Source organism: Pyricularia pennisetigena (assembly GCF_004337985.1).
Source record: "Pyricularia pennisetigena strain Br36 chromosome 4 map unlocalized Pyricularia_pennisetigena_Br36_Scf_11, whole genome shotgun sequence".
NCBI classification, from domain to species: Eukaryota; Fungi; Ascomycota; class Sordariomycetes; order Magnaporthales; family Pyriculariaceae; genus Pyricularia; species Pyricularia pennisetigena.
This window is the reverse complement of record NW_021940923.1, coordinates 196,183-220,648: the sequence shown is the minus strand read 5'-3', so window position 1 is coordinate 220,648 and position 24,466 is coordinate 196,183. Positions and strand designations below refer to the sequence as shown.

The 24,466-nt window shown below is 53.2% G+C and overlaps 8 protein-coding genes across 8 annotated transcripts; 5 read left to right on the top strand and 3 right to left on the bottom strand.

Annotated features, from left to right (window-relative positions):
• Positions 1–770: 770 nt before the first annotated feature.
• Positions 771–3,220, top strand: PpBr36_10704 (uncharacterized protein; the record flags this gene model as incomplete). Its single annotated transcript, XM_029897813.1, has 2 exons — positions 771–1,061; positions 1,595–3,220. 2 exons carry the CDS (start codon positions 771–773, stop codon positions 3,218–3,220), a joined length of 1,917 nt encoding a protein of 638 aa, XP_029743890.1.
• A 1,568-nt stretch (positions 3,221–4,788) lies between these two features.
• PpBr36_10703 (uncharacterized protein) lies at positions 4,789–6,049 on the top strand (the record flags this gene model as incomplete). The annotated part of the gene is made up of 2 exons (XM_029897812.1): positions 4,789–5,013; positions 5,213–6,049. The coding sequence occupies 2 exons, from the start codon at positions 4,789–4,791 to the stop codon at positions 6,047–6,049; spliced, it is 1,062 nt and encodes a 353-aa protein (XP_029743889.1).
• A 337-nt stretch (positions 6,050–6,386) lies between these two features.
• PpBr36_10702 (uncharacterized protein) lies at positions 6,387–7,623 on the top strand (the record flags this gene model as incomplete). The annotated part of the gene is made up of 2 exons (XM_029897811.1): positions 6,387–6,427; positions 7,365–7,623. The coding sequence occupies 2 exons, from the start codon at positions 6,387–6,389 to the stop codon at positions 7,621–7,623; spliced, it is 300 nt and encodes a 99-aa protein (XP_029743888.1).
• Positions 7,311–8,138, bottom strand: PpBr36_10701 (uncharacterized protein; the record flags this gene model as incomplete). The annotated part of the gene is made up of 1 exon (XM_029897810.1): positions 7,311–8,138. One exon carries the CDS (start codon positions 8,136–8,138, stop codon positions 7,311–7,313), a length of 828 nt encoding a protein of 275 aa, XP_029743809.1.
• Positions 8,139–11,775: 3,637 nt separating this feature from the next.
• Positions 11,776–16,380, bottom strand: PpBr36_10700 (uncharacterized protein; the record flags this gene model as incomplete). Its single annotated transcript, XM_029897809.1, has 1 exon — positions 11,776–16,380. The coding sequence occupies one exon, from the start codon at positions 16,378–16,380 to the stop codon at positions 11,776–11,778; it is 4,605 nt and encodes a 1,534-aa protein (XP_029743887.1).
• Positions 16,381–16,952: 572 nt separating this feature from the next.
• On the top strand, positions 16,953–17,839 carry PpBr36_10699 (uncharacterized protein; the record flags this gene model as incomplete). Its single annotated transcript, XM_029897808.1, has 2 exons — positions 16,953–17,042; positions 17,165–17,839. The coding sequence occupies 2 exons, from the start codon at positions 16,953–16,955 to the stop codon at positions 17,837–17,839; spliced, it is 765 nt and encodes a 254-aa protein (XP_029743782.1).
• A 321-nt stretch (positions 17,840–18,160) lies between these two features.
• On the bottom strand, positions 18,161–21,443 carry PpBr36_10698 (uncharacterized protein; the record flags this gene model as incomplete). Its single annotated transcript, XM_029897807.1, has 4 exons — positions 18,161–19,618; positions 20,249–20,585; positions 20,683–21,246; positions 21,382–21,443. The coding sequence occupies 4 exons, from the start codon at positions 21,441–21,443 to the stop codon at positions 18,161–18,163; spliced, it is 2,421 nt and encodes an 806-aa protein (XP_029743781.1).
• Positions 21,444–22,643: 1,200 nt separating this feature from the next.
• PpBr36_10697 (uncharacterized protein) lies at positions 22,644–23,920 on the top strand (the record flags this gene model as incomplete). Its single annotated transcript, XM_029897806.1, has 2 exons — positions 22,644–23,795; positions 23,873–23,920. 2 exons carry the CDS (start codon positions 22,644–22,646, stop codon positions 23,918–23,920), a joined length of 1,200 nt encoding a protein of 399 aa, XP_029743784.1.
• Between the last annotated feature and the right edge of the window lie 546 nt (positions 23,921–24,466).

Here is a 24,466-nt window from a genome sequence, read left to right as displayed (position 1 = left end):
CTCTGCTTGTGCATTGCGTCTGGGGGTTCCCATATCCCCGGGTTCCACGTTCGGCACTTTGTCATTTTTAGCATCCGGGGTGGTTGTCTTTTTCCTTGGGTGTCGGCTCTCTTTTTTTTTTTTTTTGTTTGGGTTGTTCTTTTTTTTGTTCTTGTTTACGCCCGTTTCCTCCCCCCCCTCCCCTGTCCTTTTTTTCTCACATCACTTTTTACGGCGGCCTGTCATTGATCCGCGCCAACACGTCAGTCTGCATCCACTCGCTTTGCTACCACTCTATTCTCTGCCACGGTTGAGATAGGGCTTCGCGAAAACAAAAGGAAAAGTACGAGAGACCTTTTGGTCGGTTTGTTTATTTCTTTCCTTTCCAAGGAGGTATCCCTGCACTACATCGCACACCCTATTCGTTCCTTTTTTTTTTCTTTTGGGTTTATCCTCCGGGGGAATGCGCGTCGTCCTTCCGCTCGACTACAGCTGCCCAATTTTCTAAACTCGCACTCCTATAGCCCACCCCAAGGCTCAGGCTTAAACCCCCCAGCTCAGGGTCTGAGATCGAATCAGACGTGGTTATTTTCGCCACTGGTTTGAGACCTTCCTATAGCAAAATCTCCAGTAACCACCACCTCTGGAGCCCTTTTGCTGGTCACGAAACATCAACCGGGCGAGAAAAGTCAGTGCAAGTCACATCATCCTATCTGCGACCTCTAAGACTACATCAGTCCACTACCCCATCCGCGTTGTTATAATCCTCCGGGGGACGCAAGCACAATACCATGCTCAGCGGCCGCGCATCCTCTTACAGCAGCAGTAGAAGCGGTAGCGGCAGGAGATATAGAGCCTCGGGTTACCCACCCTCTTCGACCTTTCCGTCCTTCACGAGCTACACAAACGGCACCACACCCTATTCCTCTTCTTCGTCCACCTCCTCGCCAGCATTAGCCTCGTCTCTGGGTCACCACCACGGGAACGAGCACAAGGCAGCGGCTGCTTCCACATCTGCCATCATGTCGGACGGACATTCGGAAACTAGTGAGACGCCCACACGGAAGCGTATTGCTGTGGCGGTATGTGGTGAATCCCTTTGCCCTGGTTGGCGTGTTCCCGTATTCGATTTCCCCTTGTCCCTGTCTTCCGTCTGTGGATTTTTTTTTTTTAATCCGTTCTTGTGTGCCGTGCCGCTGGGGAGTGTTTCCCGTCATACCCCCTTTTTTTGTCTTGTTGGATTTACCCTAACCCTGGTTCCACTTACAACCGTTGGGCACCCGCATTCAGACGTTATGGGTTCTCGACGTCACTTTGGTTCTTTCTTCCCCGCTTTCTCTGCATCTTTAGCAAAAAAAAACTAATCTAAGAATCCGAGCTATTCCTGTAGTGTGGTCGTTGTCGCAAGAGAAAGATTCGCTGCAGCGGCGACACTGGCGGTGGTCAACCGTGTATCAACTGCAGGAATGCTGGAGCTAATGAACCCTGCCAGTTCCTACGGGCAAGTATCAGTAAACCTGCTAGATATTTCCAGTCTGAAGACTGCCAGAGGCGCAGTTGAATAATAAGCCCATGCTAACTTCCGACGCATTCCCATGTCCTGCACTCACTCCAGGTTCAATCTATGCATCCTCACTCGATCCAGGTGCAAACCACCTTGACTGACATGCGTCACGCCAACGAGAGCGGAAGCTCTACAGCCCCAAACCCCCACCTGGAGGTCGGCTACAACATGGAGGCTTCACGGGCTGCCGCCCATCGGGGCTCCATGCCACCCCTGCAGATGCCTACTTATGCCGTCGACCTCTCGGCCGAGGTCCCGTACCAGCCGAGACCATCGTACTCGAACGGATACGGCAGCCGTCCGACGGCGGCAGCGTCTTCGTCGTACTACGCCGCAGGCAGCGGCACCTGGAGCGGCTACTCCACCGAGGACGAGTACCAGACGGCCGCCCCGTACTATGCGGGCGCCATGGCTGACATGTCGAGCTACGGCGCGTGGGGTGGCAGCAGCAGCGGGTCCACATCTGGGACTAGGAGCAGCAGCAGGTCAGGACCAGCGGCTGGGAGCATGTACGTGGATCCATCTGCCCCTGCCCTGCATCATAACCATCATCATCAGCATCCTCATCATCCTCACCACCTTTCTTCCCTGGTTCATCGGCCTGCTCCTGCCATCACTGTCTCGGCTGGTGCTGCTGCTGCTGCTGCTGCTGCTGCTGTGACAGCGCCGATGCCGTCTGCGGCTCATCTTGCGGCTCTCCCCGGTGTTTGCCATCAGGGGCAGGGCATCCAGCAGAGCTACTCTGCCATTCAATACCCTTACCCTCCAGCAGCCCCAGCGGGCGTGGTTGGCCACCAGTCCTGCAGCGTCGTCTACATGCCGCAGCCCACGGCCCTCAGACTCGGCAGCAGTCACTTCACCCCCGACGCGCTGCCGCACGAGCGTCTCACCACAAGCCCTTCCAACTCCCCCTCCCCGCACTCCCAGCCCGCAGATGCTGCTGCTCCCCCGGCTGCTCCTTATTCGGTCCAGCACATGGTCAAGACTGAAACCTCGGCGTCGCCGGGCCCAAACTCCAACCGGGCCTCGACCACCAGCCCAGCCTGCTCCTCGGGAACGCCGAGGACGAGCATCGGCAGCGTCGGTGGCCAGGAGGATCAGAGAAGCCGAGAAGGCGAGGTCAAAGAAGATGAAGAAGAGCTTCAGCAGCAACAGCAGCAGCAGCAGCAGCAAGAGCACAAGCAGGACCGGGCAGACAACTCACCGACCGCCACCACCACCACCACCACCACCACCACCACCGGCATGCCAGAAGTTGCTAACCACGTCCCCCACGCCATCTTCAGTGACGCGATGCACGGCCCCTCGATGGCCGGCTACGAATACGGCGACTCGGCCAACTCGTCGCCGTACCACGGCCACGCGGGCCCCTCGACCGCCGCGTCGGGCTCCAGCCCCGCTCCCGCCAGCCACAGACGCGGCATTTCGTCGTCCATGGCCGCCGGCAGCGCCTACGCTTCGCTGCCGACGCCCCCGCCGCCCAGCAGCAGCAGCCACCACCACCACCACCATCAGCACCACTCTCACCATGGGGCGGCGGCCACAGCCGGCCATCACTCTGCCTACAATTACTCGCACTACCAGGGCTCGGGATACCACCACCACGCCGCCGCTGCTCCCGAGCACCACCACCATGCTGCGGACCATCATCGCTCTCCGTTGGGACAGCGGCGTTAGGAAGGGGGGCAGGGAAGTGTTTTTTGCTGGTGTTGTGCGCGTGTCGTTTGTTGCTTGTGCATTTCTTTTTCTCGTGGTTTTGTTTCCAACTATTTTTTTTTTCTTTTTTTTTTCTTAAAAGTTGGCTTGCTCGACTTAAAGTCAGTCCATGCGGCATTGGCGGTCTACATTCACGCTCCTTTTTTTTTGTACTCACATCTGGTACATCACGCATCTTGGGGCTTTATTCTGTCTTTTTTTTTTCTCTTCCTCTCCAGTCACTTGAGCGTTGTTTCCACTTAACCCCTACTTCTCGCCATCCCCGGAAGCAAGGAACTTTGAGACAGCTACACGGAAAGCCGGCCCGTGGCTTCTGTCCAAATGCATCCTCCGACGAAATGGTGACATCCATTCCCTACTCCCTACTCATTTTCGGACATGCTCAACATTGATTCGTTTTCGTCATTCCTTCACTCCTTTTTATCAACTTTTATGGGCGGGTTATTTCCCTCAGTCCCAATGCCGGGATATGATAGGCGGATGTTTATTTTCTTTGTCTCTCTCACATTTTCCTACTTTTAGGGGAGGGCAGGACCACAAACACAAAAGTCTCTTTCTCTCTTTTTATCCAGCTGCGGCCATTCTGGCTGAGTGCTTCTGGGCTTTGCAGTCTTGTTATTCCTGTTCATGGTGGGGGTTTTTTTTTACCTGCCTTGGACTTGCTTTGGATCGACTCTTTTTCTCATGTTTGCGTCTGCCTTTTTGTCACGCAACCAGAAACACCCTTTGGTCCCTTGCATCGCGAGTCGATATCGGTCACATTGGGGGGCTTCTGGATTCGTGTTTGCGCTTTTTTTTTTTTTTTGTTTCCTTTGATTGTTCTCGACGACGAAAATCTTGGCTTTTAGAGGTTACACGGGGACATGGAGCTTCTTTGCTTCACATGTCCAGCATTGGGCCAGCCCAACCACATCTGTTGGTTTTTTTTTGCTTCTCTATCGTTTTTTTTTGTTTTTAAAAACATCGTTAACTCTTTTCCTGCTGTGCGTGTGTGTCGTCTTTCATCACACCTCTTGGCCATCTCCTTCTCGTCATCAAGATGGTTTGGAAGAGCTGGGCGGGTTGAAGGGGGAGGACGCAAAGATGACGGCGTCTTTCAAACAAACACTTCGGATACACACAAACACACACAGCAACCCAAGTTTTGGCCTGGCAGCCTCTGTAGAAAGTCGGCTTTTTTATAAAGCATTAATTAATAAACTGCCATTGCTCATCTGTCCCGGTCTCCGGGGCAGTTGGGGCCGAAGCACCAAAAATCCTGTTCTATGCACTGACACACTGTGACTTTTTGGTGTTTTCTTTCTATATGCCCATGCTTGGAACATAGGTAGGTATGCGACACACAGTTGTCATGGGATGTCAAGAACCAGCGGGTGGTGGTTTTGTGGGAGTCACGTGTGATTTGTGGGGTTACCAAAGAGAAGAAAAAGTCGACATTTCCCCCCCAGGATGCAAGCAAACAAGTCACAGCCAGTCTGCTAAACAAACCCCTTGTCACTTCCGTGATCAGTCACGGCTACCACGCAGAAATGACAGAACTCGATCGCTTCTGCTGGCAGTACCTCCAGCTCGAACAGCGGCTCGACTACCCAAGCCCAAAGTCACTACGCACAGAGGAATGCCAGTCGCGACTGTTTTCGCGCCTCTTCGCGCCGGGAGCGCTGCCCCACCCGCCTCCGCACCGGTACCAGCTCCGGGTGCTCAAGGAGCTCGTGGGCCGGATCGAGGCCAGCATTGAGGACTGGGAAGAGCATGTATGAATTGACAAATTTGCGAAACCTCTTGGTGTGGTCTCAGTGAGTCTTTGGCCGAAGCCGACTCTTTTTATTTTTTTTTTTCTTTTTATTTTTTATGCCATCCGCTGCGATGCATAGGACCAACCCAAACAGCAGAGACTTGTCATGACGGCTACAAACAATTAACATAACAAACGAAACCGGAATTTTCTGCCAGGGCATCTCGGACGACCTAGCAACAGCTTTGACGGCGCTCATGTCGCAGCCTACCCCGTCAGAGGCGACCGCGGCGCAGCAAAAGAGCTACGTGACCTACCACCTCTCGCTGCTCGACCAACCCGGCAGCAGCAGCAGCAGCAGTAGCACCAAGTGCATCACCCTCCTCGAGAACCGCCATCTGATCGCGGCGTCCGGCACGACGGGCCTGCGCACCTGGGAGGCGGCGCTGCACCTGGGCCAGTACCTGTGCCTGCACGCCGACTCGCTCGTCTCGGGCCGTCGCGTGCTGGAACTGGGCGCCGGCACGGGATACCTGTCGATGCTGTGCGCGGCGCACCTGGGGGCGGCGCACGTGGTGGCCTCGGACGGCAGCGACGACGTCGTGGCCAACCTGCCCGAGGGGGCGTTCCTCAACGGCCTCCAGCAAGACGGTGGTGGTGGTGGTGGTGGTGGTGATGCTGCTGCAGCTGCCGCAGCCGTGCAGCCCATGGATCTCAAGTGGGGCCACGCGCTGGTCGGGACCGAGGACGAGCGGTGGAACGGCGGCGAGCCGGTCGACCTCGTGCTGGGCGCCGACGTGACCTACGACGCGGCCCTCGCGGCCCCGCTGCTCGCCACCATCGCCGACCTCGTGGCCATGTTCCCCGCCGTGCAGGTGCTCATCGCCGCCACCGAGCGCAACAGCGCCACCTACGCCGCGTTTCTGGACGCCGTCGCCATGTCCCGAGACGTTGCGCTCCTGGAGGAGGTGGCCTTTGACGTCGATGGGTCCAGGGGCCCGTTTTTCCCGGACAATGTTCCCATTCACATCTGTCGGCTCGGACGGAGGGTTTAAAGGTGGTGCGCGCCTGCGCAAGTTTGGTGACTGTTGTTGAGTTTGAGAGGGGAGCGGGAAATGAGGGGGAAAGGGCGGAAAGGGGGATGCTATTTTGGGGAAAATTCGTCACGATCGATATATTGCGGGGGATTGTCGCGGAGGAGTGGGTGGCTAAAAAGTTTCACGACATATCATTAAGCTCACTCTTGGAGCTTGGCCATACCTCCTTCCGATTCTTGGCTGTGTGAGCTTGTTGTTCGGGGGGACAAATGCTTTACTATCGCATACATAACGTTATCGTGTCGGAAAAAAAAAGGGGCTTGTTTCGCAGGCGGAGGCGAGGAGTTTGTAAACCATGGATATCGCCACTTGCGTTTCGAACACTCTAGCATTCGTGTTTGCCGCATCATCAATATACGAGTTTATGCAAATACTGCCCGTAGACGTCTTTTTTTTTTTTTTTTTTTTTTTTTTTTTTTTTGGGGAGTGTATGTATCGACCTCTCGTCTTTGTATACGACACGACCGTGAATGGAATACCAGACACAGCTCGACTGGCTGACTCCCTGTCATGATCGGCAGCCACAGTCTTCTCTCTCGGGTCGCATGCCCCCAACAGAAGAACATCAGGGCTGCATCAAAAGGGAACCTCACATCTGCATTCTGTTTTGGGTTATTTGGAACCATGAAACACGCTCTCTTGCTCGTAGTGATAAATGGTATCGTGGCTTTTTCTTGACTTTTTTTTCTTTTTCCCCCCTAAACCTTCCACCCATTTTCCGTCCCATCGCAAACACACATACCCAACTGTTCAGGCATGAACCTTGCAGTTTCTCAACTGTTGCCGTCTCGGCATCTTAACCTTCCACGATTTTCATTATTCGAACAGAGGGAAACGGCGAAGTCTTGTGCTGTTACCCATTTCCCCTCAGAACAGTCTGATGTACAATCAATCCCTCTTGCCCATCTCTGCTTCTCTTTTTCTTCGCTCCCCTTGGTTCGCGCACAGGTTGCGATTGCAACGCTAAATAGCAACGCGTGAACATCGCACACATGAAAATTAAAAAGAACAATGCAATGGAATTTGTTCAATGAATAGGGGAAAAAAAAAAAGAAGAAATGAAAAAAAAAAAAAAAAAAAAAAAAAAACTCCAAGCTATGTGCTAAGATAATCATAAAAAAGAATAGCATAAAACCGGACTGCTTGAACCGTATGCAGAAACCGAATCTCAAACAAAAGAAACATGCGTAATAATCAAAACAACAAGTGAAATTTTGTTTTAATGTTCCCCCACCGAAGACGCACAACTCCTCCTCCTCCTGCCCGTCCTAAGCTCCCTCTCGGTCTCCATCAACCGGCTCTGGATCTGCGTTCGGAAGGCGGCGTCGGACCTGGCCTGCTCGCAGTTGAGCAGCTCCGTCAGGCTGCGCTTGATGGCCTCGTTGACGTCAAACAGCCGGCGCTCGTCCTCGCCAAACAGACACATCTCGTCGCCGTCGGGTACCGTCTCGAGCGGGCCCGCCGACATGATGTGCTGGATCGGCGAGGCGGCACCGCCCACCGTCGACGAGCGCTTGCTGCTGCTGTGGTAGCGGCGGCGGTAGTACGACGACGCGGACGACGACCGTCGCGACGGGAATGATGGCGGCGACGTCCCGCTGCTGTCCTGCGACGATGGCCTGCGTGCGAGCTGCAGGTTGTCGAGGTGGGAGAGGAGTGCCTCGTGCTGGGATTCGAGGAGCCTATATTTTGCCAGGTTGAGGTCGAGGTTGTGAGGGTGCGGGGAGTAGTCGGTGTTTTCATCATAGTCGTCGTCTGAGAGGTTTGTGGTTGTCACGGTGATGTTTTGGGGTGGCTTGTTGCTGCCCGGTTGTGGTTGTGCCACGGCGGCCGACATGATGCGGTTTGGAGGGGCCGGGCGGGCGTCAAGTGGGAGCATGGTCAGTGGTTGGGTAGGCGCAGTGTTGGTGGTGGTGAGGTTGGTGGTGGTGATATCTTGTTGTGTAGCAGACAGGTGTGCTTTTGTCCTGTTTGGTGATGTCTTTGCAGACTGTGTCCTGCGTTGACCGAACTGTGCTGCCGGTGAGAAGACTGACGTCGTACCCATCGAATGGTGGGTGCAAGAGTGAATTCTTTGGATGGTTGAGCGTGATTCGTGTGGTGAGTTGCAAGTGTAGGCGGCTGATTAGTTATACTTTGCTTGCTTCTTGATGATAGTAGTTGCACGACACGGCGAACGAATTGTGCCGACGGAGATTGGCGACAGGCCAGATTTTAAAGAGAAAAACGAAAAACAAATTGTCGTCGACTCAGACACAAGCCTCCTCTTGGGATTAGCTTTGATGGAACAAAAAACACAAAAACAAGGCCGCCGATTTAGCAAGGAGATTGCCGGATTCAGTTTTGGGTTTGAGCCCGAAAGTTGATCCTGGCAAATCGCGTGCCAGAGATTGCCTGATTTCCTGGCAAGCCTGGATTCTTCCCCCCTCGGCAAGGTTGAGCAAGGTAGATTATGGGATCAAAACTAAGCACGTCGGTAATCTTGCGTCGCTGGGCCCGCCACTTGCGTAAACTTGCAGTTATCTTCGGCGGTTTTGGCGTGATGCCCTCTTGATCGTGCAGTAGCTTCCTTTTTATTTAGCCTTGACGTCCGATGACGGTTGGGGGAAAAAGTAAATGCTTTGTTGTCGTTTTTGATTTGTCGACACACTATGACAATGTATTAGACCCTGATATTCCGGGAGAAAAAAAAAAAAAAAGACAAATATGCAAGTAGGTATGGGCGAAGGCTAAATCATTGTCTCACATTCGAGAGGGCGTTGGACAACTTACAATCTTTTGAGAGGTTGCTGATTTGTTCTTGAAAATATAGTGAGAAAAAAAAAAGAGAAGAAAAAAACCCCGATGATAAAGGCGAATAAAGCCGGCGACGCTTGGATGCGGCCAAATGACGGCACAAAAGTTTCGATAGCAAGTTCGACGCTACTTCTTTTGGAATTCTTTTATAGGCGATTGTTTCGAACGAAGGCAAAATCCTCCTGAATCAAAATTTGTCCATCCGAGCTAGGACGGGCGGTGCTTGTTATTTGTTGCTCGGATCTTTTTGTGGTCGAGTTAACAAGGGACCAAGAGAAAAAAAGAGTCAAGGGTCCTTTTCCTTGGATGGTCAAGAAGGGTCTCGATCTGAAGAAGAGGGAGAATGGACGAAGAGTCGAGTTTTTATCTGGTCTGGTTCGTCTCTCGGTTCAGTAGCACAGCTCTTTTCTTTGTCAAGGTTTCCCAGCTTTTCTGTCCAGTAGGTTTAGGTGTGGTGTGGTTGGCTGTGGTCTGATAAATGGGCGTGCGGGGGCCAAGATTTGTGCGGAGAAGCTGCAGACGATAGTACGTACGGTGCCGTACGGATTTAGAACTTTAAGAACAAATGGGATGCAGGGCAAGCTCAGCTCCTCTTTTTTTTTTAAAAAAATGTTTATTTATTCCAATGTAAGATGCGATGGCGGATTGATATATCTTTCTTTTCATTTTTTTTTTCTCGCGACCTGATAAGAACAAAAACACTTGTATGGTTCCCTTGACAAATCGGTGACGTGCTTACTGGGAGCTGCTACGCAAGTCTCCATTAATACCGCTTAAAAGCCTTTGCTATCCTACTCTTCTTTTTAACTGGGCGACAAGGGAAACGATAAACGGGGCAGTGCCGGGGGCAGGGAGTTGACCGCCCTTGTCCACCCGCGATATTTTTGGATTGGTTTACTGTGACGCTGGACGCTTGATGTGATTGTTTCTTACTCGATGGAAGATAATACGCGACCAGTGAGTGTGGGTTGCACGACATTTATGGCCCTGACGGGGGGTTTTTTTTTCTGGTGCCCGATACGGATGAATGACAAGATTGCAGCCGGTATGGTAATGGCAACCACAACTCGCAAGACTCATTATCAATCGAAAACTCATCACTGACGCCATCGAGACGGCATTATCACAACTGATTGGGAGAAAGACATCACAAGTAAGTAATATTTAGCTAATTAGTTGGTCGAAACACTACAAACAAATCGATCAAAACATCACAGTCAAAAACAAGAAGACCTGCGAAAGACACCTTACCTTGTTCGGACAATTCTCTCCGATTGAATTGTCTTCTGTTATCTGTTGGACAGAACGACGAAGAAACGTTGGAAAGAAAATGATCGACAGCCTTCCCGTTCCCGAACCAGCAAACTCCCCGCCATTTCAACGGTGCGCAAGCCAAGGGCACAAGACAGCTGACAGAACAAAAACAATGTTTTGATGGTAAAGCTCATCGGTCGATTCACTGTTGAAACTTGTGAGCCAAGACAAAACACAAAGGGATCCACTGATCGACGCGGGTGATCGACTCTTTGGGTAAAAGCTGCAAGCAGAAATGCCACCAGGTTGCTTATTGCTCCCGTGGCTGGAACAAAGCTGTAGGTACATACCTGATAATACCTATATCAAGCTGTAAAGCTGTAAAGCTGAAGATTGGTCAAAACTCTCAGGGCGGTCAACCACTCACCTTCAGCTTTGCCTGCCCCTGTGTGCCGGGTAAGCTCCCGTGAGCTTCTGCTGTCCCCCCCCGCAATGAACCCCCTATAGGACGGCTGGGTCCAAGTAACAGAAAAAACAATCTATGACTTCATCGCAGTTCACCGAACGCGTTAGACGTGCACACAGACAGTCAACATACGTCAATCGGTGCTCCTGATGACCGTTAGACCGCTTTTGTCTTATCATTCGTTTTCTTCACCTTTCTGCTGTGCGCAATTAACGACACAAAAATAAATCAAATTGTTCGCCACAAAGAGTTTTTTTTCTATCGCATTCGCATATCCTTTTTTTTTCCCTTTTTTTCTGGAGAACTTCTCTCGCTTCTGCATTTCGTCACAATCACATTTGTTTTACCCACGTACGAGAGAGCAAAAATCCCCACAACCACATGACCCCTCCCGTCAGCATATGCACTGTCGCCCGCATGAATGAAAGCAAAAGACCATCTAGACCGCTCCAGAACAGAGCACATATTATTAGCTGATGGAAGCTTCTTTTCCTTTGCCACGTAGTCACCAAGCCACGTACAAATATAGTCCGTATACGTAAAGAAGAAAAGATTAAATAAAAAATAGTGTGGCAAGTGTCAAGTATGGTTGGTTATTGCTAACCCCCCTCAATGTGTCACCCAGCCATACAACCATACTTGCAAGGCTTGCTTGCTATGGTCTGCCGCCCGTGGTTTTGCCGATTTCCCGTTCCTGACGTTTCTCTTCCCGACGCGGAGGAAAACCCTGACGAACATGCAAGGCAGGCTTGGTCCTTGCAGGGCCAAGGCTTTTGGCTGAACATCCCGTGACAACCTTTATCTTTTCCTGGGATTGGGTCATTTCCATTGCAACCAACCATGCCACCGCTGCATTGTCAAAATGGGCCTGAGAAGGTCGAGGGAAAGTCAATCCAGGCCACCATTAAGCTGCCCTTTGCTAGGGTTGTCTTATTTACTACCCTGTAGACTAGTGTCGATCATCAAACACGCCAGTATGGATGCAATCATCGCCCTTCCAATGCAAACACGTGAGCCGTTCCCCATACACCCTCAACTCCGAAAACAGAAAAAGAAAAACAGCAGTACAAAACTTCATGGCTAAAGCATGTGTGCTCTTCAACTATTGCTACTGGGACAAATTCCCATCGACGAATGCATTATACAAGGCATTTCCCTTTCGGGTAACCTACGCCCTCAAAGAACGGTATTTGCCGGCCGCGCGAGGCTGTGACGGTGGCATCGCCGAAGTCGCCCTGCCGCACACCGTCTTGACGTCGGCAGAAGCAACATTCCCACCATGACTACTAGGCCTTGTAGCCGGCACGCTAGCCCCTCTAAGGCCATATCTTTTACTGTGGCTGGCCCGGACGGGCTCCGGGGACTCGTAATCCTCGTCTATGCTGTCGTCTGCGTAGTCCTCCACATATACCGGCTCCGGGCTGCTGTTGTCACTGGAGATGGTGATGACTTGGTCGTGATCACCCGGCAGTGACTTGGTTGTCGACCCTTGTCGGCGGACGCCCCTTAGACCTCTAGGCGCAGGCGGCGAGACGGATGTACCATACGTCTGGGGGTTCGCCAAGTCACTTTCTTTCTTGAATCTGGGCAAGCTTGTAGGCGAGCTGTCGTGCTGTTGTTGCTGGCTGCTGCTCTCCTTGATCTGAGTGGTGGAGATCTTGTACTCCGTGACATCCTCCGGTGAATCGCTGTCGTCATCGAGCCGCCGCATCTCCTCTTGATACTCTGTGTCTTGGGCCACGTGATCCGCCTTGGCTTTGGAGACCGATGCCACTGCGACTCCGGCGGAGGTTGGGCTCCGAGTGCCAAACGTCGACGGACATGTTTGCCAGATTGTGCTGATGGATGGTAGAGACGATGGCGACGATGACCCGTTACCATCCTTCCTATTCTTTACCGGCGTCTGTGGTGCACGAGCGGTCGGAACTTGGCTCTCATCAACGTCATCCAGATCGACGATTCCAATGTCGTCCTCCGATCCGATCGTTTGAAGGCCCGAGTCTGGCTGCCGGCCACTGCGCAGGCTACAAGCTGCAGATGACGTTGATGGTTGGACTGATGGGTAGCACACTTCCTGAGATGCCGATCCGTGAGATGCTTGCGTCACCAATGCAGAGTGTTGCACAGCATTGCTCATGGGTTGGCAAGATGTTTCATGTCCAGAGTCACCATCCTCCAGGCCCTCCTTTTGGACCGTGGTGGAAACATCATTCTCAAGTTGGCGTGACGGGCTATCCAGATTATGCTGCTGTTGCTGATCATTCCTAATGTCTTCATGGCTGACTGCTCTACTTGTGCCACTTTCCATGGCTCGCCTAGCTTGTTCGTCGTCGTCAACAGACAGAGTTGTCTCATCAGCCTCTGGCCTGTTATCCTGGGCTGCATGGGCTGCCACTAGAGAGCTTTCTGCGGTCTCGGGGACGACGCTCTCGTCTTGTGCGCTGTGTGCCGTTGAGGGCTGGCGGATCCCTGCAGGTTTCGGTCCATTATTAGTCTCCTCAGTCCTTGACTCAACTTGATTTCCATCCTCTCCACTGACTTGTCCTGCTTCCTCGCCGTCGCCCTCGACGGTCGTAGAAATTTCGTTGCTTGTAGACCGGTGCTCAACACGATCGTTTGGTTGGGTGAGAGCCTGGCTATCAGGAATGACGACCGAGCCGTTAGGGCGAGTCCCAGGCGCATCCGCCTGCATATCATTGTGGCCATCCTCACTACCGCCGCGATCGCTAGGTAGTGGACGCTGCTGGATGCGGGGGTCAATAAGATCTGACAGTTCCAGCGTCCGCCAACCATCTTCATCCTCCTCACCACTTCTCTGCTGACCATCGTCATCCTCATCGTCATCTGGAACCTCGAAACGCCCATAAATTCTCTCTCCAGTCTCTTCATCATACGTCTTCTCTTTCTTGTCCATATTGCGGTCCCGCCGCGCCAGTACGACGCGCAGCTGCATACCATCGTCGCTCACGCTGGCCACTATCGCCGATACATCGGCCAACTGCGGCTGCCAACTGGTCGCTTCAGAGAGCACCCATTTTTTCCACGTGATGACCATGCCAGGCTTGGCATCGCCCAGCTTGAGAAGCGGCAGCGTCGACAGATCCGATGGCAATGATGGAAGGTCATCCAGGTCCGTGAACTGGCTGTCAGCGGCCGAGAACTCTGGCTCGTTACCTCTGGTGTCCTTATCATCCGTGCCGTTCCCGCCTGGATCGCCGTGACCTTCCTCTTCATCGTCGTAGTTCAAAAAGGTAACATCCTCTTCGTGCCCATTTACGTCGGCGAACTTGAGCTTCTTTGTTGCCGAGTGACCCACGTCGCCTACCTGGTAGTAGTCAGCGGCTGCGCGTCGCTTCCTCTTGCCTCCACGACCATAGCCACGTTGTTGTGGATCCCAGCGCTGCACAAAGGGGAAAGGTGGTTCGCTGAGCTCGACGCCTTCTTCGACGCATTCGACTGCGCGGTAGTTGATCTTGGCCCTCCATGCATCTGGTTCCTCGATGTCGGCTTCGGCACGCATTGATGTTGTCGCTTTCGCAGTTCCAGTAGACGCACTTGGTGAGGCCGGCTTCTCAGGGGAACCAGATGTGCCTAGCGCTGCTAGCAGTTCCTTCTTGCGCTCCTCCAACGGGTCGATTTCGGCAGCTGCAGTTGTAGCCTTTGCTTTGAGAGCTTGCTTGAGCGCACGGCGGCGAGCGTTCCGGCTTCTCGTCTTTGCCTTTCCTGGCTGCGACACAATGCTAGAGTTCTCGTGGTTGTCTGCATTTGCTACTGATTTAGAGGGCTGTCCGAGGTTGCCAGATTTGGAAGACTTGGACTCGTTGAGGTTAGGCGGTTCAGAACGATCCAGAGCTGGGTCAGATGTTGGCTGCTTCGACGAGACTTCTTCAGGGCCTTCGTCTTCGGAATCGGAACTGTCTTCAGAGTCATCGAAGCTGCTTTCTGAGTCGTCATCCGAGTCGGAACCACTACTGTCCTCTGCTTCTTCGTCTTCACTGCCGCTCTCCGAACCGCTTGTGTCGGGTGCGGCGGTTGAAATCTTTCTCGGTTTGCCCTCGAACTTTGTCGTTTGCACATCCTCATCATCGCTCGAATCGGCACTGCTGTCCTCCCCAGGAGAATCTGACAAGGGCAGAGCCTTTTTGGACGCTGTTGCAAGTATCTCGTTTTCTTTATCTTCAAGTTCGCTATCTGAAGACGAGTCGGAAGTAGCGTCCATATGCTGTTCCGGCTTCAAATCTTCTGCAGGTTCATACTCCGAATCGTCAGAGTCACTCTCACTGTCAGCCTCAAAGTCATCGTCTTCTTCAGAGTCAGAATCAGAATCTTGGCTAGGAGCTGTGCCGGCCTCTGCTTTAGCTGGTTGATTGTCCTCTAGATTGATTTTTCTTGGCTTTCCACCCTGGGCAGCGGCGGCCATGTGTGTTAACGCGGTTCCATCATGGATGGAACCGGGAGGGAAACCATGCTGATCATAGTACTTCACCAGTGAGCTGACGCTATCTCCTGATTCCGACTGGTTGTCCTCATCATCAATGTCAGCCCCATTCGATGCCTCCATCATATCCTCATCCCTTGACGACGCCACAGGAGCATCTTCCTTGTCGGGCTGCTGCTGCTTATCCATCTGATTGTTGATAAACTCATAGGCCTCTGCAGATGCTGACGTATGAATAGCCTTGTAAAGCCTTTTAACCCTGTTGTAGCTCATATGCGGAATGTCATCCTTCTTAAGCCGCTTGTATACTCGTCTCGCTTTGTATTCGCACTGGATCATGATCTTCATCAAATCCAGCATCGGTCGCCCGGGGAAAGCAGTACCGAGGCATGCCAGAAGGTCCAATATTGCCAGGTTTTCGCTCATATCGTTCGAGTAAAGATTCTTGGGATACTTGTGCACCCACTTTGGGGTATCCTCTGGGCTACTCGTGATGAAAGCCGGGTAAAGAGTGCCGAGCAGTTGACGTTTGAGCTCATCGGCGCGGCGATGATCGTCCTCGATGCCGCTCCCCGTCATACCCGAGTCCTCCTCCTCATACCACGGGTCTCGGTCGGAGTGTTTGCTGTTTGGACTCGGCGATTTCTGGATTTCTGACTCGACTCCAGTTTCGAGCCCTGCTTCGACATTGTCTTGGTGAAGTGCAGTGAGCTCATCTTCGTCGATTTCGGAAAGTTGTTCGTCCAGTTCCATATCTTCCTCTGCTTCATGTTCCGAAAAGTCGCTGTCGTCATCCTCCCCACCCTGCCATTCGGGCTCGCCATACTGTGTGATTTGTAGTGGCGGTTGCTCTCCGCTCAGGTTGTCCTCATCATCCTGGTCATCTGACAAGAGCCGTTGGCGTTTTCGGGGCGGGATGTGGATGGACGGGCGGTTCAGTTGGTGTCGCAGCAAAGGGCGACCGTAGGGCACGCCGTCCACTAAGTGCCTCCCGTCAGTCGAGATCTGATCCCTTCCACTCAAGCGGCGTTTCTTCAGGTCTGGGGTTAGAAGCGGGCGGATGTAGACTTCCTCATCATGCTGTAGTATAGTAGCGACGTGCTGATAGTGCAGAGCCTCGAAAGCGGCTCCATCGGGACCAGTGCGCAGCTCGACTGCGTAGTCATCCAGGCCCCAGTGATCAGACTCAAGGGGGATCACGGCATTGATTTGTTCGAGCAGCTGAGAGATGGTTGGGTCATTCTCGAGCGATACGCTGAAGAGCACTCGGGTTTCCGGGAGGTTGTGGCGGCGCACAACGAGTCGGAGCCGCATATTTTTGCAGGTTCCCGCCATAATTGGCGGAAAAAATTATGTACAGCAAAACGGGGCGTGTCAAGAAATCAAGAAGATTACATGCGAGAAAAGAGTGGCAGGTGTCTAGAAAGTCATTAGAGGTGAAGTGTGGCCGCTGCCTTGAATTTGGCGGATAGATATTTCAAAGAAAGCTTTGTCTTGCGGCAGATAAAATCTCAGATGTAAATGCGCTGAAAGACGCGTAAATTGGCGCGCTAGCACTTTCTGGTTAAACATTATTGTGGGGTCTATCCCGTTGTCAAGGGTCTTGAAGTGGGGGTCGCTCTTCTCTCCCTGATTCCCCCACCACGTCTCTGGGACTATTACAGCTTTCAAGACCAGGTGACCATGACGCAAATACAAATAGTAATGAAATCAAATGCGGGTAATAACGGATAGTACCAATAGGCAGGCACTGCGGTAAATACATGGAACCTGCATTTGAATGTGATGGAAATGATAATGTCGAATATGACTTGATTCGCTCTCCTAATCCCCTATTCTGAAGGAACACTCGGCAACGGCATACCAAGGCACAGACAACTAACTGTATAGCTGCTGAAAACCACATCATGACAGCTTCAAAGATCAACATCTTGATCCTCAATCCCAACTCCTCCCGGGATATGACGGAGGGGGTTCGGAAGGCGGTCGACTCTGTTGTAGGTTGGCCATGAATTCATGCGAACATACCCCTCTATGCATTTGCCACAAACTACCTCATCGCCCATACTCCTCCCAGCCACCCAAACATCCTAACCAGGCGATACCACAAACCCAACAGGCCCAGTCACAAGGCTTCACCAACTGCGCCTTCCACTACCAGACCGGCCCCGCCACCAGCCCGGCCAGCATAAACGACGCCGACGACCTGGCCTCGTCGACCGATGCCGTCCTCCCTGCGCTGGGCGACATCTCCAGCCTAGACTACGACGGCGTCCTGGTCGCCTGCTACAGTGTCCACCCGCTGGTGGTCCGCCTACAGGGCGACCACGGCAAGGCCGTCCTGGGAATCTTCGAGGCCAGCGTGCTCTCGGCCCTGTCGCTACTGGAGCCCTACGCCGACACGACGTTCGGCATCGTCACGACGGGCAAGTTCTGGGAGCAGCACCTGACCGACGGCGTCAGGGATTTCCTGGGCCTGCGGGGCGGGCAGCAGCAGACCGGCAGGTTCGCCGGGGTGTGCACCACAGGGCTCAACGCGGGTGATTTCCACGGCGGTGTGCCGCAGGACGTCATCGATGCCAAGCTGAAGGAAGCGACCCGGAAGCTGCTCAAGAGCTCAAAGGTGAGGGTGGTCATTATGGGCTGCGCTGGCATGGCCGGACTGGAAGCCATCATTCGAAGTGTGGTGACGGAGGAGTATGGCGACAAGGAGAGGGTGTTTGTTATCGACGGCGTAAAGGCCGGCGCCGGGCTACTGCTTGAGACGGCCCGTAGCGCACGATTGTTTGGCTAGTGCGGCAATCAGCTACCGCAAGCGACTGTCATGACCTCGTGTGCATCAATAGGTATCTGAATACTTCACAAGCATTTATTCAGCTGGAAGTAATATACATTACAGTGGACATAAATTACTCCAGGAGATTCAAAAGGATCCAAAATGAATAAAAAACCCACAAATTTATAACTTCCTTAAACCCAAACTCCTTGCCAGCATTCTGTATGCCCATTTCCCATTTCAATTTCATGATCTCACCCCGACCCTTCACAGCACTCCCCCGAACCATACGTAGCATGAGTGCACCCGTTCCATCATTTCAAAGTCCTGGATCAAGACTCAGTCGATCCGCCTATCCGTCGCAGTCCTACCCCATACCTCGTCGGCATCCTTCTTGCCGAGTGTCTCGGGCACATTGACGGAGATAAAGGCAAAGCACATAGCGGCAAAGGCGGCAAACATGAAAAAGGCATATCCCGCACCACCAAAAGCCTGGTTCAGGGCCGTGTTGATGATGGGGAAGAACTGCGCCACGAGGAACGTTGCCACGTAGTTGGCAGCCAAACTCCAGCTCTGGACCGCCCCCACAGCTTCCTGTCCAACCAGCTCACTGGCCATGATGAACGGGACAGGGCCTAAGCCGACGGCGAAGCTGGCGACGAAGAGAAGCACAAACACGGCAGAGAGCGTCTTGGCGCCGAAGAGGATGCTGAGTGCGAGGCCAAGAGAGCTGCCTCCTTGTCCTGCAATCGAGAGGAGCAGGCAGGTCTTGCGGCCCAGTCGGTCGGGCAGCGGCGAGCATGCAACAGTCGTGAAGAGGTTGATAATCGAGATGAAGATGGTGATCAGAGCCGAGTTGACCGGAAGCATGCCATCTAGTAGCGACACGCTGTACATAATGATGCTGTTGATGCCGCAGATCTGCTGGGAGACCATGATTCCTACGACCGATACGATTGCCGGGCGGTAAAAGGGATCCCTGATAACCTGAACGAAGCCCATATGCACCGGCGGGCTAGACTTGATAGCATGCGACGACGGTAGGGCAGTCTCAGCGTCGTTTGCGGTGCCTAGGAGGCCCTGAGTCTCGTTGACAATGACGTCGTCATTGTCCGTGTGGGAGCCCCAAGTTGCGACCTCCTCTTCAATGCTGATGCCGTTGCCACGGATCCGCTGCAGAGTAGCCCGTGCTTTGTTGACCTCGCCCTTATGCGCAGCCAGCCAAGGGGGGCTCTCCGGGACAAAGAAAAGACCCGCACCGTGGCTGCCGGCAACGATGGCGCCTGCACCCATAATCCACCTCCAGGAAGAGCCGTGCGACAGGAAATATCCGAGAGTTTGTGTGCTCAAGATGCCGATATTAGTGCCAATCTGCGTGAACGCGCCAAAGAAACCCCGCTTGGACGGCGGTGCCACCTCAGAAATGTACAAGGGGACGATCACAGTGGATGCGCCAGCACCCAGGCCGTTGATCAGCCTCCCGAGCGCCATGATGAAGACGCTGTTGGCTGCGGCCTCGATAACGGAGGCGACCAGGAACGCCATAGCCGTGTATTGCATCGCGAGTCGGCGCCCTTGGCGGCTGCAGAGGGGCCCGGAGGCGAGCGCACCCACCAGACCACCGAGGGTGAAGATGGAGGAGATGGTGGCGAACGCGGCCTCGGTCATTGGAATGCAGTCGGTGGTCGCGGCTGCGGTGCTGGCGTTGCTTCCTAGGATTGAGCGGATCGCGGCGCCCACGGCCCAGATGGAGGATTTCTTGCAGGTTATGACATCTTGGGGAGCGTTAAGTTCGGCCTGTCGAGATTCAAGCAAGGCACTTGTTGTTAGTAATGAGTGCTTGCGGGATCCAGAGTCAATAATCGGCTGTATTTACCAAGTGGAAGCCGAACTGCAGCGGTCCAAGGGCGGATACGATTAACAACAACAGAAAGTACGGGGTCACGTCGCGCATCCCCTCTATTGAGGGTGCCATGATTGCGAGAAGGGAATCTTTGCTCAATCAGCGGTATCTGAAGTACTTGTTGACAAACAGGAGATCCAATGGTAGCAAGGCCAGCTTGATGTTGAATTTTTGTGAATATGTAGGTACCTAGGTGCCTGATTGAGGTGACTTTTGAGATGAAAGCTTGGGGTGGAAGGAACAGCGATTTGACGAAGGGCACCACTCTGGTCCAGCTAAGCCACTGTAGTTTCCAGTGGCGGCAGCGCTTGGACGAAAGCGGAAACGATAATGCGGGGAATGACGGTATAGCAGGCATGGGACGGAGGTCTGACTCCGAACTAACTAACCCCTGCATGAGCGCGTCCATACTCCCAACCCTTAACCATGGGGAATCAATCTTTAACTCGATTGAGGCTCTTACCCCCTTTTTCTCTTTTCTTTTCTATTGTTTTTCTCCCCATCTTTTACAGCTTCAAAGGTACTGTTAGGGCCCTTGTTACTGCAACCTCCACCGAGTCCAGGTCCTTTGCTTCTAACCCAACCAGCTCGTTGTCATTCCTGTCATAGAGCGTGCCACCTTCAGCCCAAATCCTCAGCAGAGTCATGGGCGTGGCAATTGGATTTTTCTTCTCCCACATTTTCTCCTCCATAGCGCAGAACTCGGCTAATGGCACCGGTGTAATATTCCACTTCGTCTGAGTCTGCTTCTCATATTCCTGGAGCACTCGATTGGGCGTCGTGATAAACGATTGCACCCTGAGTGCTTTAGGTGTCAAAGCTGGAGGGTTTTGCAAGGCTGCTATTAAAAACTTGCCGACACTAACAGTGCGGGACAGAGCTGGTTAGAGTTTGCTTTTCGTTTCTTTTTACGTTTCTCACTGCACCTCTCCGACGACGCAGGGGCTGGATCACCTACTCGGGCATAGTGCAGAACCCAATCTTGCCCTCTCCATCACCAATGACTTGAGCTTCCTTTCTGCTTTGGTCGTGGAGGAACTTGGCCCACATTTCAAAAAACGGCCCAGTGACCAGGTATATCACATGAAGGCGCCTGATCTCGTCCCTTATAAATTTTCTCACGGCGAGCTTGTCCTGGTGCGGCCTCTCTCCTGCGCTCTTGGGCCCATGCTCAACGTCGGTCCCGTACTCGGACGGGAAGAACCACTGCACGCTGTTGCTCTCTTCCGCCAGCCGTATTAACAGGATCTGCTTCTGGAGTACGCTGCGCCCAACGGCCGACACGACTGTATCGACGCCCCTATAGGCATCCGCTACGTCTTGCGGGTTTGTAAGGTCCCCGACGATGATGGACGCGCCGGCGGTTTTCCACTTGGACAAGAGCTCCCCCTTGGCGGCTGCAGTGCTGGGGGACGTGAAAATGGAAATCCTGGAGAAGCGCGGACTGGCTTGGAGGATCCACTCGGTAATGTGAAGCCCTGTCTTGCCCGTCGCTCCAAAGATGAGAATGCTGCTCGGCGTCCTGGATATATGGAAGGATGACATGTTTCTTTGGATGTTGCTCTGTAAAAGCACCTGGATGTCGGACAAGTTCGCCGCTGCACGTCGGGAAATTGGGCGTCGCCCCAAGTTAAACGAACCAACATGTCCGACTTACATAAGACTGCCTGAACAAGAAATCAGAAATTCCAACGGACAACGGACGCCGGACCCGAACATGAGGTAGGGGCTTGGTTTCGAATCGCAATAGATGAGGCGAAGCACCAAATGAGACAGTGACAAACCGGGATGGTGGGACGCTCAAGCGTTTTGCCAAGCTGCATGTATATTGTTGCGGTGGCCGAGGCTGGTTGTCATTTTGATGTTTTACACTTTGTATTGTGGCTACCAACATCGCCAAAGCCTTCCTCGTCTGTTCGAAACGAGACGTAGGGCCGATTAGTGTCGGACAAGTCAACGGTATCTACGACTCGGATGACGGCCAATGCAAATGCAGGGATAACTTGATATTTTTATTTCTACTATGTGGGTTCGCTGTCTCTTTTGTACTTTCGGTTGTTTCTTGTCACTGTTCCATCGGATTGAAAGCAGTAGACGCGTACTAATGAAGCCACGTGGCTGCGTAAGAGACCCATTTGCGATAGAAGGTTGGTTAGGAGACTGAGATATATAACGACTCAAGTCCGTAGTAGAACTTTGCATGAGTCGTTTTGGGTAGCCATCATATTCCGATATAGAATCAGGTATTTATCGAACTGGCACTTCGGTAGACCCAGGTGTCATATATAACGCGGGATTGCTGACCGACTGATCTCTTTACTATTCCAAACTACTGACTCAACACACATACATGCCCAAGTGTGCACCATCTTAACGGTCAACGTTTGACGATCGGCTTTGGTACGGTTATAAAAGTGGGGCTTACAAAGAACCTCGGCGAAGGTTGGAAGGGTAGAAGCTCTCGGTTCCTTGGCGCGGGGAACCGCAGGGTGCCGGTCCCGGCCGCTTATGTGATGGTTGGTCAAGCTGGACCCGTCATCCCACGCCTATGGCACAGTCTTAGTAATGGTTCTTGACACTCAGAATTGAGTATAGCATTTGTCTTTCACCATTATCGTTTACTTTGTTAGTGAGCGCAAGTCATTGCGACAAGAATAGACCTGTTCAATATTCATACAATTGGCAGACAACGTTTTTCGTCCAATCTCGCCACCCGCATCCACCAAGTCTAACTTACCCCTCGGCCTCGGCCACCCAGGTCAGAAACCATCCTCCTCCAAAACCCCAATCGCAGTGGCTCGCAGCGCAATTGCGCCGGCAAGTCGGATAATGCAGCTGTTAACTAGGCACCTTGCGCCCGAAAGAAAATATCGACAGTAAACAATCTTCTTTGGCATGGGTTCTCCAGTGGCGCAACCGATGGCGGGGCAGCCGTCCCAGACAGGCAGCCCGAAACTGCCGTCATTCTACTCTCCCCGGACACATCCCGCCGCCACCACCGATGACGTGCCAGCAAGCGAAGCAACCGCACTAGATGGCCCGCCACAATCCGAGCCTTCCGCGTCACGACCGTCGCAACAAACACAAGGGGCGCCGAGCGCCCGGCCTTCCGCGGCCATCCTCCGTGGAGCATTGGGACACGACCAGCCGCTCCCACCACCTTCCCTCCTCTCACCGGCGTTCACACCGCCCGGGACGCCCGGAACATCAACTCCGAACCCCTCCTCCCTCATACCACGCGGCGTGCCGGTTGATAGCAGCGTCGAGTCGGGTGGCTGCGGCTCCAAGAGGCCACGGCTGTTGGAGAAGCTTCCGGAGGTGCAGTGCATAGTGCGTGCACGCATCCCCACCACCGCAGGTACCCAGATGTTCCTGCACCTGTATACCAATAACGTCGACAACAAGGAGCACCTTGCTATCGTGTTTGGGAACAACATCCGCAGCAAGAGCCTGGACGCTGTGCGACCAGGAGAGACGGAGATGGACCGCATGATTAGGGGTGCCTACACGGGAGTTCTGTATCCAGGAAGGACGAGCAGCAGTGCGGCCGACGCTCCAGAAGGCAGGCAGGAACAGGAGCAGCAAAACGGCGAGCGCAACGACATCCCTCTGGTCCGTATTCACAGCGAATGCTATACGGGTGAGACAGCTTGGTCTGCGCGGTGCGACTGCGGCGAGCAGCTTGACGAGGCGGCACGGCTCATGTCTCTGCCATCAAACGCGACCGCCGGCGGAATCATCATCTACTTGAGGCAAGAGGGGCGAGGAATCGGGCTCGGCGAGAAGCTCAAGGCATACAATTTGCAGGACCTGGGATCTGACACTGTCGAGGCGAATCTGCTTCTGCGACACCCAGCGGATGCACGGTCTTACGGCCTCGCGACGGCGATGCTGCAGGACCTAGGTCAGAAGGAGATACGGCTCCTAACCAACAACCCCGACAAAATTAGAGCGGTAGAGGGTCCCAACAGAGAGGTCGTGGTTCGGGAAAGAGTCGCAATGATACCATTGAGCTGGAGGGGAAGGGGAGGTTTCAGAAGTAAAGAGGTGGAGGGGTACTTGAAGACAAAGGTAAGTCGATTGAATCCTGATGATATCCTGACAGTCTACCGCTGCGATATACTGATCCTTGGCTTTGCACGACACAGATCGAAAAAATGGGCCACATGTTGGATAGTGGGTCGATGCCTTCGTGATCCGTTGCAAGGAGTGAGACGAAATGCGCAGGGCTGAGTGACGCTATGGGCTACATTTAAGGCTCATTCGTGCAGAAGCAATCGTAGTTCGCAAAGCCCAAGAGCTTACCTAGGCACACCTGCGGCCCAAGGGCCTGCGGGAACCAAGGCTATTGGCTTGAACTAGGGGCTTTCGAGCTACATATCTCCATCTGAACCGACTTCATATCGCAATTTAGAGTAGCCTTTTGAGGATAGATCATCTTAAGTAATCATAGACGCATGGAACACAACAAAGTTTGTCGCATTGGAAATCGACGATTAATTACCGCCTATATTTCAACATCCAAAACGTTATGGAGGCGAGCGTGCAGGGATCACGTGGCTGAGCTTCAACCAAGCTAAACTTGACTGGACGCTGACGCACTGGGCGACCCCACCAAGATCACAGCACCTCCACAAGCTCACTCGCAACTAGGCAGCTCAACGTCACCCCGTTTAAAGCCGCCCGTCCCATGCCAGCCTCCCGAAACTTAGGGACAATCGACTGGACTGACACTCGCTACC